General features: G+C 36.6%; 1 protein-coding gene across 1 annotated transcript in view; it reads right to left on the bottom strand.

The window, feature by feature from the left end:
- Nucleotides 1-737: 737 nt before the first annotated feature.
- LOC134614487 (collagen alpha-1(XXV) chain-like) overlaps nt 738-17,489 on the bottom strand; it is a 167,007-nt gene continuing 150,255 nt past the window's right edge. The window contains exons 29-35 of the mRNA XM_063458370.1: nt 16,147-16,200; nt 13,439-13,492; nt 12,050-12,076; nt 11,552-11,605; nt 9,720-9,806; nt 5,793-5,831; nt 738-3,892 (exon numbers count right to left, since the gene is read on the bottom strand). Coding sequence (XP_063314440.1) covers nt 3,890-3,892; nt 5,793-5,831; nt 9,720-9,806; nt 11,552-11,605; nt 12,050-12,076; nt 13,439-13,492; nt 16,147-16,200 — 318 coding nt within the window. The 3' untranslated portion in view covers nt 738-3,889. The remainder of the gene's footprint in view (nt 3,893-5,792; nt 5,832-9,719; nt 9,807-11,551; nt 11,606-12,049; nt 12,077-13,438; nt 13,493-16,146; nt 16,201-17,489) is intronic.

Here is a 17,489-nt window from a genome sequence, read left to right as displayed (position 1 = left end):
CTGATCATATTTATGGAGGCAAAGTATGGCTATGTGTGATGGATGTATTAGTGTGGACGCTGTTGGATCAGTAACCCAGAGTATTCTCCTTGACATGAGAGAGAGAGAGTATCTCACAAAGTAAACAGGAGCAGTCAAAAATGTTAAAACATGTTGTTGGGTATCTACACCAATTGCAACTCTAAAGCTTACCTTTCCCTTCTAAATACTATCATTAGTGGAGAAATGAGAGGTACAATACAATATATTGCCCTCCGCTCTAGCTCTTGTAGGGTACAGGTCAAAGTTGCTAAATCATTGAAACTAAAAACAATAGTAAAGGAATGAAATGACTGGTAAGAAAATGTATTTTAAGCTCATTTTCCTTTTTTTATATACAGAAAACATTAGAAAAATAGCACTAAAAGGAAAGTACATACAAAATAAAATCAGTACCTCATTAACCACTTAGCCTAATTAATCAACCAAGTTAATTAAAAGGGAAAACACATCTCATACACAAAAAAAAGTTTATATTGTGTGGAAATAAAACTAAAGGTACTTTAGCAAAATCAGTAGTAGGTTCTATGCAGTAAGGCAATGCATTATTCGGATCTACGGGTATTTTCATTCGACTTGGTTTTAATTCAGCAGTGAGATAGCTGACATTTGGCATTTAACCCCTTAAGGACCAAACTTCTGAAATAAAAGGGAATCATGACATATCACACATGTCATGTGTCCTTAAGGGGTTAAACTAAAGCAAATTAATGATAAACTCAATTGAAAGAGAGATTAAAAGCTATCTGTGTAAATGAGGAGAATATTGCGTATATAGCCTATCTGTGGGCAAATGCTGCGTAAGTCCCTACTTCCCCTTTCTAACTCTCAGAGCTATGGAAGTATCGTAAACAGATTAGGAGGGCAATGTGCACAGCCCTGTTCACAAAACAACATGCAGAGCTACTATTTGTTCATAGTAGTCACTAGAAGCTTTATTTCCTAAACTCCAGATTAGTAAACATTTAAGTTTTGACTTAACTCAGAAAAGCGACAACTGCTCTCTTTCACCAAATTTACCCAAATAGCAAAATTTAAGATGATTTTTTTTTTAACTTAAAGTTCTAATTTCCCTTTTAATCTCTTACACTACAGGAATATACAGGAAGTATACACTATAAAGGAATAATAATGACATTTTAACCAATTTTTGCATGGCCTGGCTTGCCGAGTTATATATTTAAGATTTTTTTTTCTTTTTATTTGAATTAGTGGCCATTATTTAATAACACATCAATCATAATGACATCCACTAAATGCTTTACTGGAGCATAAATACGGCATTTAGGGTGTTAATGGATTATTTTCATTTGGGAAAAATAGGGATTTACTCCCTAAAAAGTGATCTATGGGATACTGAGAATTAACTTGCAACAACACGACTATTTTTATAGCAATCTGGCCATTTTTAACAATATTTCTCAACTCGCCGCAGCGTGCATTTTTGTAAACTGCACTAAACCCAATCGCTAAATTAGGGCATCAGAGAGAAAAAAAATCAAAACTAAACAATGAAAGTTTTGAAGATCATACCACAATGTCTTATCATTAGTTGGCCCTTATTAATCATTTGTTATGCTTGCGGGTGCGTAGATGGTACAAACACTTAATATACTAAATGCAGCTGTTTGGACTTAAGTTTAATATGATTTAGTCCATCATATTACCCTGGCATGTCTTACAGTACATACTTTTTTCTTTATTCTCCTTACAAGTACCTTCCTGTATTGTTTGGAATAATATCTGCAGTTCTGGGGCTATAAGCAGAAATGACTAACAGCATCTCAGACAGGATGCACACTCTGTACCTAATGATAGCATAAGCTATTGCGTGACTTAAAGTTCGGCATCTCAGCTAATATTTATCGAAACAATGTGTGCTTTTCAGGAGATCAGCAGTAAAACTGTTGGCTATGCTCCCAATTCCACAGTTCAGTGTTAATACAGCTGCAGCCACGTTTCCAACAAAGTAGGGAACTCTTTTAAAGTGTCTGAGAATTGTTTTCTCTTTTGATTTTAGGGGAAATACGGTAAAACGCATTGGAAAAAAAAAAAAAAAACAACACCCCATGGCAGCAACACTGTTTTTTTTTCAGACCACAAAATAATACTGGATACCTGTCAGAGAGTAAGGAATGAGTGCTTTAGCATACATAAAAGGTTTCATGATTTCTTGACATTTCCTTTCAGCATAAATTATTTATAATGCAGAGACATTAACAAGGAACTAAATAAGGTTTCAAAACACTAACACAACTAACAACATTGTTGAATCTTTTTGTGTTTTTCTTTTTTTTTACACTGCGATTTGCAAGCATGTGCAAGAACGCAACTTTAGACTGTTTGCGGGGGAAAAAAATTGCACAAAACTGTCACAGAGCATCTGTACTAAGTCAATATACAATTGTTTTGTTGACAGAGCATTCCTCACTAATAGCAGATACAAAATAATCATATATGACATCTTCCATGGTTGTATGCAGCTGTAATAAGCTGACATGTTACCACATTAAGTGGAGGTTAAGGAAAATATTAGTCTTGCAATAAATTGCCATAGCGGCTTGGTGTACTATGAGACTGTCTATATTGAATAGATCCCACAACAGTGCGACACTTTATGAACAAACCCTTACATTTATCAAAATATATTTTAAATAAAAAGAAAGGATGTCATAACAGACCTTAATGATACATACAATAAGAGCAAATTTTATGATGTTTTGGCACTCATAAAGATTGATGTTGTTAGGCTTTCAAAATGACCCAGTTTTTCTAGATCACATGAAAATACCTTAAAAAAACAACAGTCTAAAAGGAATAAACAAAATGTACCAATATCCTGTTGGGTAGGATCATGTGATTTACTCATGCATTTTTTTATTTGATTAAAAATATACCGTACACACATGAGCTATCTCAACCTACTCATAATAATATAAGAGGAGCATTTCTTTCTCCACAACCACCTTGTATCCTTAAGATAGTCAAGATAACCATTGTGGGTGAGTTTAAGATGTATGATGAAAGAGTTTTATCAACGAAACATGACCACCTGTGTCCTTATGTAATACCCCAGGCCCCGGACACTTCGCTGGCCATCTCCAAACAGTATTGTATCCCTGCGATACATCGTGTTTCCAAAATAAGTCCACATTCTACTTCCCGGTGGCCTTGTGTAGCACAGAATGAAAAATTGCTGAAGGCAATCAGGACCAAGAAGCCTCAGTAGTAGAAAGGCAGGTGAAACAGGAGCGTACAGGCCACAACATTGGCCAAGTGTCTCCAAGTTTTATAACACTGGTTGATTCTTTGTTTCAGTTCTATCTTTTTTTAGCCACAAGCCATGGTGTCACTCCCTTGGAAGGAACAAAAAATGCGTTCAGAAGAATGGGTGAACAAGGCCAGCAAGCAAGTGAGGTTCAATCACACTGCAAACGTTGAGGCACAGAACTCATGCATATCACAGATTTATACAAGCAGCTATGAAGACACTTATTAGTCTTTTGATTTGGCACAAACATGGATAACAGCTAGGTGTAGGCTCAGATGAGAGTCCATATTGATTTGACTATATTTGGCTGTAATATTTGACTTCAACTAGTCTGGAATGTCAAAAGCCATATGCAAATATGTTCATGGCAATATGCAGTTATTACATTAAACTGTCAAAGTTAATGAAGGTACCCCAAGCAGTGTTAACTACTGCATGTGCAAGTGAACAAAAAAATTACTCGTGAACAAGTAAAAGTTACATGTAAACATTTCTGTTCAACGCATCCTTTCAGCTTTCAACTATAAATACAGAGTTTGGATTATTATTTACAACTTCATGCTTGCATGGTTAGATTCATCACTGCAAAACAAAAATAAAATACAGCGGTTAAGAGTTTCAAGACTGAAGAGCATCCAAATATACTGCTTTATTATATATCCAAAGTAGACATTAAGTTACGAACAATCCAGAATACAACTCTTTACCCATTAAATAATCCTCTACTTTGGGAACGGAGTTAAATAATAGTTTGACTAAATTTAAATGGGAAGTTACTTACATTGATTATCCATGCAAAATTACAATATATAATATGAAGGACCTGGAAGATATGCCCTGGGCTGTAGAATACATTTATCACAAGGGTTGCTAAGTTTTGTAAACTCCATTTCTCATAACAGTCCTATTAAAATACACTCATCATAACCGAGATCAATTTTCCTGCAATCCCACAGCACTGCATGTTCATCTGCAGCATTAAAATATACATTAGTTATGGTACTAAAACCTTTGTAGCCTACATTTTAATTGTCTACACCCTGTTTCACTATACTGTGATTCTTACAGGTTTTTGAATACTAGTTTGTATTCACACAAGTGGTTCTACCTGCTGTGTATAGATTATTAGAATGGACTATTGTTCATGTTAATATATTTGGGGAGATGTTAATGTATTTTACAGTGAAACATGGCCCTCTTCAAAAGGCAACGATTATTTTCTGCCTTATCTCACATTTTTGGAAGATTTTGTTCACTTTGTAGTCCATAAGAATTTGGACAATGACAGAAGTGGTAATGTTGTAGCTCTATCGTCAAGCAGCCAAGATACTTAATGCAAGTTACTACTAAAAGAAAAGAGTGTAACTGTTTGATTTAATTAATGGTATGTACATGCAGAACTGTGAAGTGCTTCACACAAATATTCTTAACTGTGTAAGTATTACATTTCTTATCATAGACCCTCCACTTTAGCCATCCAAAAGTAGGTAGACAATTGGCTACCCAAGGAAAAAGAAATTGTGATTAGAAAGGGTAGTATTTCCAATAAGTTGACGGGTTATCAGCATAAACATTTTAAAATCTAAATTGAGAATCTGCACTATGTACTCTAAGACATTATTTAATTTTTATTTGAGTACAAAGTGTGCTGAAAGGCCAATTACAAGAAGCATATTTATATAGTTGATTATATTTCTTGGTGGTTTCTAGCACTTTTTTTTTATTAGGCACAGCACGTATTTAAGATCTAAGATAGTAGTGGTATCTGATGGCATTGAATAAATATAAATAAAAAGTGCTTTAAAAATATGTAAGCTAAAATGAGCAGCTCTAAACATTCGTGCAGAGTAACCTTCCTTCCTTTACAAACTTGCAAACAATCTAAAAGAAGTGAACACCTTATAAAAATAGTGGAGCGCTTTAAAAAGCGGGCTGTCTTACCCTCTTTAAAATGTGGTTAAATGGGGAATCAGTATGGCCGCATGTAAAAAATAAAAACAGTATACAACATATAGTGCAGATGGCAATGGCACTCTGTGAAATTGAGTGAATGCTACGGGTTCACTCAAATGGAATGGAGTCTAGAAAAGAAGGCTCACTTCTCTTGCAGTTGTGGTAAGACAGCCCTCTTTTTACAGCACTCCACTATATTTATAAGTGTTTTACTTATAATATATTTTAGACAGCACCCATTTTGTATAGCCACACTTTACTTTTTCTTGGGCCAGTCCTATTCATGTACTATGCTGATGCTCGCAGTTTGTCTATTGTGAATGTTTGGGAGTCGGTCATCTCAAACTATACTTAGTAACAGAACTTGCACGCATGCAAATATTAAACTGCTACAAAACCATACATGCCGCATGCAGAGTACATTCTTATGCTTTATTGAAATAATTTGGTTTAATATAAAAAAGGTTAATTTTAATTTCAAACGCGATTACCTATCTTTTAGCTGAGACATCAATTAGTCAGTTCTCACCTTTTGCCAACAGCCAGGCATCGGAAGTCCATCTGGTCCCTGTTTTAAACAAATGCGGATTAATTAGCTATATTTTATTCTGTCACATTTTGATGAAATGCTTTTGTTGTCATTTAGGGACTGTTTGGCAACATTCTATGATGTAATCTTTATGTCGTGTTCTAAATATACAAGCAATAAATAGAAAATATTATATACTGTTATCCTTTGGGCCAATTATGGACCATTGGTGATAAACTAAAATGGTTATTTTAAGCTGATGAATGGAAGTAATATGATGAAAGAGGACATATAGTCGTCCCAAATTGAGTAACTGGTCAACAGCCCTAGAAACAAAGGCACATGGGCAAAATCCTAGTATTACTATGTATGAACATAGAACAATGCACATTGTTTGTTTGCGTTGATAAAAATGGCAGGCCCAGTTATTGGACCTTATTGGACCTGTTTATACTGCGACTTTTTTTTACAATGAGGAAGACAGAAACAGACAATTGATTCAAAATATTGTGTCACCTAGTGTTCAGAGACCTCATAAGAGGTATATTGGAGGTTCAAAATAACAATGTATTTGCCAAAGCAGATATTTCTAATACAAATGGTAGAAACATATCATATCCTACCAGGGCTAGTACAGGCACTTTTGACTGCTCAGGCGAAGATTAATTTTGCTGCCTCCTCTCAAAAAAAAAAAACAACACCTGTGCGTCTTGCACCTGTGCGTCTCTTAACCCCCTTTTTGAATTTCTTATCCAATCTTTTGAATGTCTTACCTCTTTTTTGTACCTTACCTCCTTTTTGTATCTTACATCCCCTTTAGTGTATCTAATCCCTCAATTTTTCTCTTTGTATGTCTCTTACTTTCCCCCTAGCTCCTTTGTGTGTCATGGTCCCCTTCCCCAGCTCCTCTCTGTGTGTAACTGTGCCCTTTCCCAGCTCCTCTCTGTGTGTTACTGTGCCCTTCCCTAGCCCCTCTCTGTGTCAATGTCCCATTCTTCAGCCCCATCTCTCTGTCATTGTCCCCTTCCCCAGGCCCACAGTGTGTGTTATTGTCCCCTTCCCCAGACCCTCTTTCTTTGTTATTGTCCCCTTCTCTAGCCATATGTATGTGTCATTGTCCCCTTCCCCAGCCCCTCTCTGTGTAATTTTTGCCTGCCCCACCCCCTGTGTTTGTGTTATTGTCCCATTCTCCAGTCCTCTTTGTATGTTACTGTTACCTTCTTCAGCCCCTCTGTGTGTGTTATTGTTCCCTTACCCAGCCCCTTTGTGTATGTTATTGTCCACTTCTCCTGCCCCTCTCTGTTTGTTATTGTCCCTTTCTCCAGCCCTCTGTGTGTGTCATTGTCCCCTTCCCCAGCCCTTCTCTGTGTCACTGTCCCCATCTTCAGCCCCTCTCTATGTCATTGTTCCCTTTCCAGCCACTCTCTGTGTAGTTTTCCACTTCCCCAGCCCCTCTCTGTGTTATTGTCCCCTTCCCCAGCACCTTTTGTGTGCCCTTCTCTTCCCCACCATATTACGGGCCTACTTGCCTTACTTCATGCAGTGTGGCTGAGCGGACAGCAGTAGAGGAGCTTCTGTTTCCTCTACCTGGACTGACAAGAAGCTATCACCAAGCATTTCCTGTCATACCGGGTAGAGATACTCTGAAGTGGTGCAGTCCGCTCAGCTATGCTACATTAAGTGACTGGCAGGAGGAGTGCTGAGCTCTCTTCTCCTGCTGGTCTCCCAGATCTTGGATATTGCATCCCAGGACTGGTTCGGCCTTAAAGCGGCTTCCTGTGTCGCCTTATGGTAGCGCCAGCCATGTATGTAACAAAACATAGATTGTCAAAAAAGTATATTGGCAAATTATGAGAACATAGGTAACAGCTCTTATATTCCATAAAGGAGATAAAGTGTTTTATAAGGCTTTACAAACCCCTCGTAACCCATGAAACACTTGTGAGTGCCCTTAATGCTAGTCTATTTGGTATCTAAGATATATACATAATCACTAAACAGAGTACATGTCAAGTGTATTTTCCAAAGTCAAGTAAAAATAGAATGAAAATGGCCTCTATTGATTCTTGTATTCATTCTATTATCACAGATGGTCCCATGCACATCAACATCTTTCAATGCAAAATTCCCTTGCATTCAGTCTACGGCCCGTTGAGTTTTTTTTTATTATCCCTTTTCAATAAGGTTGCATTTATGGTCGGTGACTAGTAATGATCTGCCAATGTCATTTGAATCTAGAGGTTGCAGAGTTTAGATAATAGGTCATAAAAGCAAACACAAGCATGTTTTTTCATTTTTTTTTATTTTGGATGAGGACTTTACAATTAAATTGAGCAGGTTCAGTATCAACACATTGTACTGCTATGCAGCTTATCAATATTGGATTTCGTTATTATTATCTGTGTTTGTATATGATTTATCATCAGCCGTTAGAATCTTGTTAAATGTTTTATTGTATATGACACATTTACTGTTTAGAACTGTGTTCCACAGGCTATTTTCAGCCTCAGAGCTATTCTGTATCAGGCATGACAAACTCTGGATAGAAATGACATTTACATCATAGCAGACATACAAAACAAGTACGTTTTGAGTAGTAGACATGCTTCATTTTTCCCCAGCAACAGATTGAGAAAATGTCCTTTAAAAATGTAACACCAGCAATGAAATTTTACCCAGTACCTTTCCTTGTTCAAGTATGTCTAGTGAGTACAATTATAAAAGATAGGTCTCTTTAACCCCTTAAGGACACATGACATGTGTGACATGTCATGATTCCCTTTTATTCCAGAAGTTTGGTCCTTAAGGGGTTAAACACTTTGCACTTTGTCAAGGGACTACAGGTGTTACTATTAATAGTTCACTAAAAGAACACCGATCCTTATAAAGAACTTTATTGACTAGATATTTCAGAAAGGCTATGATTGCCATATTGGTACAAGGAGAGGGTTTTGTAGTATACTTTTAGTATGGGCAGGAATTTTAGATTCATGCTGAAATAAGGATAGGAAGCGACGAAGGAAGCTAAAGGAAAAATAAAGTTAAGATTCAGAGGGAGGCTATTAAGCTAAGTCAGGATGTATATAAAAAGGGTATAGGCTGCAGGCTATTACATCACTAGTAAATCTTTTACCTATTGGTCTTTTTTTTACAAGGTTCTATCTAAACTGCAGGCAAGCTTTAAACAACGGTTACCCATTGCCACTGCAGGGTTACGAGTGTCATTGTTTTGCATGTAGAAGATTCTGAGGAAAAATAATAGAGGAAGGACAGACGATGTGAGCAAGCACAAGGGTTAGATCCAGGACTGGAAGTATCACATTAATTAAGTTATAAAAAAAACATGGATCATGCAGGAGCATGCAGGATATTGACAATGCAAATGTTGCCAGATTGGCCTTTGCACTTGTTATACAGACAAAGACTCACATGCAGGGATTATAGGAAAGATAGATACTGTACCAATTGGCAAGGGGCATCCAGCCCATCCAGGCCAGGTTGACCTGGTTCCCCTTTTTCCCCCTTTAATCCACGGAAACCCTGTTTGTAAAGATTAACTTGCAATGTTACTGACAATGATAGAACCTTAAGTGCTAACTTGCCTGTAGAAAACCAAAACGTAAAAGGAAGAAAATTCAGGAGCAGAGCAAATATTTAGCATCAGCTAGAGCAATGTCAATACTGTAGGTATTTCCATTACACGTTGTGTAGGACTGATTAGAAGAAAGGGAGATTCAAATGTGGGTTTAGTTTAATGTATTAGAAATAAATAGATTGTATTATGTCAATCGCCAGCCAGATTTTACCAGAAGGTAGAGGTTGTCACTTTACCATAAAGAAACCAGCGAGCCGAGGCATAAATATTTGCTCACATCCTTTTCCATTAGAGTTCATTATAGGTCGACCGATTTTTGGATTGAGACATACCAATGGGCAAGGTGCATCTAATCCCGGGGCACCTTGTTCTCCTTTCTCCCCTTTAGGCCCTTTTTTGCCTTTCTTTCCCTTTTCCCCCTGTGAATACAATGGTTTGGACAAAACATATGTATAAAAAAATTCAGTGAATGATGGGGTATAGGGGACATTTACCACTTTTAGCCTACATTTGAGAACCGATAGACTGGGTACAGGAAATAAATAGCAGCATGCTGTCTGTCGATGTCTATAAAGAAGACCATTTTTAGATATATCCTTAAAAAAGCAATTGCAGGAAAATAAAGAAATGTTGTACTATTGTACTATTAAATACATCCAAAAATCTTATGTTTTAAATTTGTAGAACCAATACATTCTTCATTGTCATGGCAGTCTAGTCCATGCATATCTTATGATAGCATTGAAGGTCATGTGAATGCAAGCATCACTAGAACTCTACAGACCTGCTATCAATAAATGAGCAGAACGTTCTGTGTCAGTATACATACTCTGTAAACTATGTTCTTATTTGTCCTTAAAGATAACATTATATTTGTCTCATTTACTTTTTTGTCACTGTACTTTTTGTTCGGTGTTATTAAAAAAAAGATAACAAATGGGCCAGATGAATAACATTAACTGTTTGAAACTAGACTTTGAGCAACTCCAGAACGAAAATGTTTTGTGTCAAAGGTAAATTACAGAGGTAAATGTCCATTATAACCCATCAATAAGTTGTTAGGTTTTTCCATTGATCAAAGCATATTCCTTCAGTTACTTAATGAAGTAGAAAGGGAGGGTAAAGCCACAGTATTAGTAGAATAATGAGTAAAGGGTCAATGAGAGATTTTGAGGGATTCTTTAGTGATTCCTGCCCAGTTAATGCACAATACGCCCAGAGAGAGAAAAGTTATATCTGAGCTCATTAGAAACCATAAGCTGCTTAAACTGGGCAGGTATCTCCTAAATAAACATTATTAGGCTGTTTCAGGGAGGAATGGAGAAAGGAGGAGAAGTTGCAGGAAATAACATAGGTTGAAGAAGGAGAAGCAATTGCACCTCTGAAAAAAGAAGAGACATTTAGCAAACATCAGGAATTACATCAACATGATCTGTCAGTAGTATAGGACTATGATATATGGCAAGACAATGCAAAATAAAATCAAGGAATGAAATGGTAAAAACTAGTTCATGAAATCTAGACTGTAAATACTACATATTATCTATTAGGTGTCTAATTACTACGTCACACAAGTTAGTTGCTCAGGAGGAACTCCTGTGTGCCAACATTCCATCAGAATACTTATAAGGTAATTAGTATCTAATCTTGGATTGGATTGGACTGAATCAGCAGCTGATTGGTAGCTATTATTACTCAGTTGTATTCATTTAACTGACCAATATAATTGGCCATACCAGGAACAGAAACTCTGGACAGGTACTGCATAGAAACATAGAATGTGATGGCAGATAAGAACCATGCGGCCCATCTAGTCGGCCCATCTACAGTTGGTCCAACTAAGAAAATCAACAGGATCTATCTCACTGGGGCTACCATTAATTAAGGCGAACTGCTTAATGTGTTTTTCTGATAGCGATTGATAATAAGTAAGAAGTAGTCTATTGCAACAGCACTTCCAGTGAACTAAACTACTGTGACTAAGCAATATAAGGTATACTTTTTCTGGCATGACTTCCTAAAATGTTGATGTGCACTGTTCAAAATTGACGTTATCACTATTGTTTAGCACACAGGACTCAGACTGGTTTAATAATGCACAATAAGGTCAAAGCAACTCAGAGATTAATTTGTCAAATTAGTATTTATTTAATGCTGCAGTCACCTTTTCTCCTCTTTCCCCTGGGTCACCTTTTTCTCCTCGAGGACCCGGAAAACCCTAAAACAATACATAAGAATACCTTGTCTAACTGACTACAATGCATGCATTGCTTACAAATGCAATATTCAAGTTACATCCAAATAAACTAAGAAATATTCTAATTGCACTTCTGCAGAGATATATTTTTAAATAAGTTATTTTGCATATTCTTAAATGCCTTTAATATGTTTTTATTAAATGTAGTTAAATTCAACCTATATATGTACTAGCAATTACTTTTTATAACTCTATTTATATCAAGCTAGTGATTACTATGTTTATTTAACTTATGGTACTGTAACAATTTTACTTTTTTAATATAAATCAAAAATACACTCAAATTATGGTAGATAAAGGCATGAGAAATAAAGTATGAAAATGGTATGGTTTTTGCAATGGATATAAAACATGCATGGATACTTAAGTCATCTTCCAGTTTACACCGCAGAACTTAGAACTTACATCTAGACCGGGTTCACCATCTTTGCCCTATAAAAAGAGAAAACATTATCATAGAAATAAAACAGCATGGATATATATACCAAAAGTACAATTTGCAGCTGTTCAAACTAAAATACCTTCAAATGAAAGCATCTTACAGTAAGGTGAGATAAACCAAAATTTGTGGTTGAATATTACAGAACAATTTTCTAATTTTGGCCTTCATTTTATAAACTTTCCAAATGCACTTACCTGAAAATGCATAAGTGGAGTGTTGCTGGGGCCAATTTAGACAATACACAAGACCCAGCACACTCACTCTAAACAGCAACTTCAAAGCTCACAGATTTTATTAGTTTTTTTTTTTTTTTAAACACCCAATCTAGGCAAACATAAGGGGGGTTTAGTTACAGTATATAATTATACATTGCATAAGCCTGCCACAACGTCAATGTACTCCATCTTTGGCAGGTCCTACTCTAACAGCCTAATGTCTGCTTTTATGAGATTAACCCACTTACTTGAGGGGGAAAAAATCCATCTGGGGCTCTCTGCAGTACAAGACTAAATATGGCCCTTGGTGCCTCATTCCAGGGCCCTCTTTACCATTGTACTGCAGAGAGCCTCAGATGGAAGAACATTTTCCCAAGTAAGTGGGTTAATCTCATAAGGGCAGACATTAGTCTGTGAGAGTAGGACCTGCCAAAGATGGGGTACATTGATGTTGTTGCAGGCTTATGCAATGTATGATCATATACTGTAACTAAACCCCCATTATTTTTGCCTAGATTAGGAGTTTTTAAAAAAAAAACTAATAAAATCTGTAAGCTTTGAAGTTGATGTTCAGTGGATGAGTGAGTGTTCTGGATCGTGTGTTGTGTATTGTAAATATATATATATATATATATATATATATATATATATATATATATAGTTAATACATTGCTAAACACAAACACACACACACACCAGGCAAGGCATAAGACTTGCTTTTCCCACAGAAATCTCACTTTAACAGTGTTCTCACTACTGCAAAGGATTCTGGGTAGGTGTATGCAAAAGAGCTCAACAAAGAACCACATTTTTGCCTCATAATTCCACTTTATACACGGATTCCTTGGAGTATGTGTCTGCTGTATACAACAGCTTTGAAACACAACTCAGGAAGAGTAGCAAAGCCAGTGAACCACTCATGGACAGCTGTTTCGTTGTTAATGCAACTCATCAGCATGAGGTTGGTTACTGGCTTGCAATTGATCAGTGTTGCTTCAGAACCGAGGAAGAGAGGGAAACTCTCAAAAGCTTGTCTTTGAAATATTATGTTAGTCCAATAAAAAAGGTATCATTGCATACTGCAATACTCTGATATTTTGGCATCTTATATATATAAGTTGTATGTAGATATCTTACTGGTAGACCATAAGGTCCTCTGGGTCCAGGATCTCCAACAGCTCCTTTTTCACCCTGAAATGTAAGAATTGTTCTTGAGCTTATTTACATTATCAAACCTATATTTCAGAGACAATTACATAGTTACATAGCTGAAAAGAGACATGTATCCATCTAGTTCAGCCTTTCTCACATATCTTTTTGCTGTGGATCCAAAAGAAAACCCAGTTTGAAGCTCTTTCCAATTTTGCAACAAAGTACAGAAAAACTAGGGAAAAATTCCTACTCAACCTTAGAATGACAGTCAGGCAAGCTGTTACCCTACATATTAAAAATAAGATGTTTTTTAATTGAATTCAGGACCGCCTTATGGTGTATAAAGGAATGAGCCTGAAATGTGAAGGAGTTCTAATGGTAACCTTCTACTATGTGACCCAGAACAGTAGTGAATTTACCAGGCAGGTGGGAAGGCCACAGTAACTAGCTCACAAAATGCAAAAGTTCCATTGTGTAAACTTTACCATAAGGCTGTCTCCTAGTGATTAGGAATGTGACCACAGAATGATCTTCCCACAGTGTGACATTAACTAAAGAGAACGGGAAGTGATAACTCAATATTACCAACAAAAAATGGCGGTAGACTAACGCTAATGTTGTAATATAAATACACAACACAGGGTGAACAACATTAGCTTTTGATAGCACAGACAAAACTGGTTATTAGTGACAGGATGGGGTTATATCAATTACATTCTCTAATATCCTTCCCTCAGGGATGAACTAGGCTCATGTAAGGCTGGTATAGGTTGTTAAAGATAGGGATGGTATACCATTTATTTTGGACACATCTTTGTTCCCTTTATGACCTCTTGTTAGGTGAATAAGCTACAATGTGTGGCCATATATAACAGTGCTATCTTACCTTTCTGCCCATAAGCACCCTGTAAAAATAAGTGGCACATGCTGTAGACATGTTTGTACCAACACCTAGTTGTAAAGGCTTTTTCAGAAGCATGTACTGTGTGTACCCTGAAATATTCATTGCATAAGCATTTTCACTAAATCTCTGTACAACTCACAGAAATGCAGGGCAATTGATATGTTCTAAAAACACATGAATTGATCCCAAAGGAAAACTCAATGACTTCTACACTGACACAGAGGTAGAAATATGTTGTGACACATTCCTGCCTTTCTACGTTATGTCCTGTCCCCAATACCCATTAAGAGCTTGCTGCTGATGCTCTCTGAGATTTAATGAAATAAAATTCAGAAACAAGTACATACTGCACAATCGGGTACTGAATTTAATCCTGCCATGCTACCTAAATAATAGAGGGGTGTGCAATAAGGTTGTGTTCTTTCCTGACAGTCACCCACAACCCTTAAGTGGCATGGCAGAGCGATAAATTACTAATATTTTTGTAATAGGAAACTTCATTAAGAAGCACCTGCTAGTATTAAAAAGAAAAAAAAACACTAATGTCAATTTGCCCCCTCCATCAACTGTGCAGAACTGGGGCTATAGCCCCCATAGCCCCGACAAGCAACAACTATGCAAAACTAGGTTTAAGAAAGTTTTGGTTTCCACTCTTGTACGTATTATATTTGCATAATTAATCTGAAGTGCATTCACGTCCTAACATGTGATAGATCCTATTCAGGATGATTCACCTCCCCCAGAAAAAAAGGCAACAGTAGAAAAAACACATTTTAAAAAGTAAAAGAAATATCAAGAAATGAAGGATGAATTTGCTTTTTGTCTTATAACTAGCCATATTACAGATACTTTTTCTTAAACCCACTTTGTACCGATAAAGATGCATATGATTACCTCGGTTGTGCTACATTATGTTACAGTAGATTACAACCCCCTCACTTCTGAAATTGGGATGCAAAAACCAGAAAGCATCACTAATCCCATAACCATGTTACCAAGGAGTGCCCTTCTGCCTAGGGCTAAGTCACACGTTGCCAAGTGTTCTTGTGTGAACCAGTAGTTTATGTGGCTACAACGTTAACAAGAATATGTATCGAAGGAAAAATATATCATGGCTTCCTCTGCTATCTTTTCTACTATTGACATATGTGTGTATATCGGGAATATTTGCTAAATGAGAACACAATTTTTCAAGCATTGCCGATGTGACAGGGCAAGGCTCCTGATCGGGCACCTGAACAGAGATGCCCATTGGACGTCCATGTCCCTAAATGTTAGAGACATCCAATAGGCTCCCAAAGTGTGTGAGCAGTGGCGCAGGCACACCAGCTGCATTGCCAGTAGTTCGCCAGTGATAATACATATCATTTGCACATGCTAAGACTATCACTTTTAACTTGTAGTTTAGCTGATGTCTTTGAGCTCTGCTCAGTAAGAGAATCTTGGGGGAATATGTTAAGTAATTACTGCTAGCTTGTGTCTATCACAGACTTTGGACATGCAGTGCTGGAAGAGCCAAGATGCCTGGTTTAATTTCCTTATTGCCAGATCTAAAAGTCCATAGAAAGCAGCGTTTAGAGGGAAATACACAGCGCACTAATAATGTATGCATATCCAAATACATCCAAATAAGCAGCACCAGTTGGTTAACCAAATCACAAACTGTTCTTGGAACAAACACCCACAGCTTCCCAGTTATATCTTCTTATTCATCTTATCTGTTCATTTCCTATACTGCATTGTGTGTGACCAATTGTTTAAGTGCATTAAATTAAATGTACAAACTTACCCTGTCTCCTTTTGGACCTGCTGGACCATGAGCGCCAATTGGACCATCTGATCCCTGGAACCAAAAATATTTTGAAAAGTTAGAATATAAACTTATCTCTCTTTACAATATTGGGAAATAATTTCTCATTCTCCCTCTCCTGTAGAAAAGAAATGTAAAAGATTACAGAAATATTGTTAGAATCCAAGAGGCAAGACAAATCGTATGATATTTACAGTTTGTTAAACAGCAAAGAAAGTCAAACATGACAATACGCGAGTAAGGGAACCGTGAAATGAGATATAAGTATAGATAGTTTGTTAACTAGACAAACTAGAAGAAGGACAAATAAACCAAATAAGGGAATCATAAAACAGATGGTGTTCTAAAATAAAAGTGCAATGTATACTTATGCAGGTATAGACATTAAAAAAAGTTTTTCCACTAAACGTTAAAGAATAAGATTCATTTGAAAGAGTTCGGGACTGATTGTAGCCTCAAAATCATGTGCACCCAGCAAGACAAGAACATGCTTTTAATCAGATTTCATGCTTGTTTTAGTTTGAAAAAGGCCCCAAGAAATAAATATGAGATCAAGAGTAGAGAACTTCTTTGAAAATAAAATTCCAAGGAGAACGTAAACATAGACCAAGGTGGAGATGTAACAATGTTCTAGGCTAATGCAATGCATTGCTCATAATTCTGGTGGTCAGATATTTAACCTATTCGTGAAGTTCTTAGACCTACAAGAACTATACATATATCATGAATTAGTTTACATATGTTACAACACTCGATAAAGGTTCCAGCTCACAAAACGTCAGTGAAACCAATAAAACTGAGCGATGTTAGTTTCAAATAGAGCTGATTAGTTACCCACTAGTTTATGTGAGTTATTATTTCTCACAACTGTCCCTCAAGTCAAGAGCACAGTCATTATAAATAGGACATTTTGATTCTGATACAGATGTTTTATTTGATTATAGGGTGCATTTATCTATATTGATCTATTCTAATTATCAGAGGCCTTGTGCACCCTTCAAATTATTTACTGTTTGTCAATCTTCTTTACAGGTTTCCATTGTCACAGGAGTATAAAAATACGAGCAAAAGATAAAAAAATAAAATTAAAATAATTAATTTGTAACACAGTATGCATTCCAAAAGCGATTCTGCCGTGTTACCTTTTACCTAAGTGAACTTCTAGCTTGCTGCATGTCAAGTTTGCCTAAACCAGTGATGGCTAACCATGACACCATAAATTGTTTCTGGACTACATTTCCCATGATGCTAAAAGCTAGCTGAGTCTAAAAGCTAGCTGAGCATCATTAGAAATGTAGTTCAGAAACAATTTATGGTGTCAA

This window comes from Pelobates fuscus, chromosome 6 (genome assembly GCF_036172605.1).
Source record: "Pelobates fuscus isolate aPelFus1 chromosome 6, aPelFus1.pri, whole genome shotgun sequence".
NCBI lineage: Eukaryota > Metazoa > Chordata > Amphibia > Anura > Pelobatidae > Pelobates > Pelobates fuscus.
Note: the sequence above shows the minus strand (reverse complement) of the source record. Positions and strands in the feature narration are given on the sequence as shown.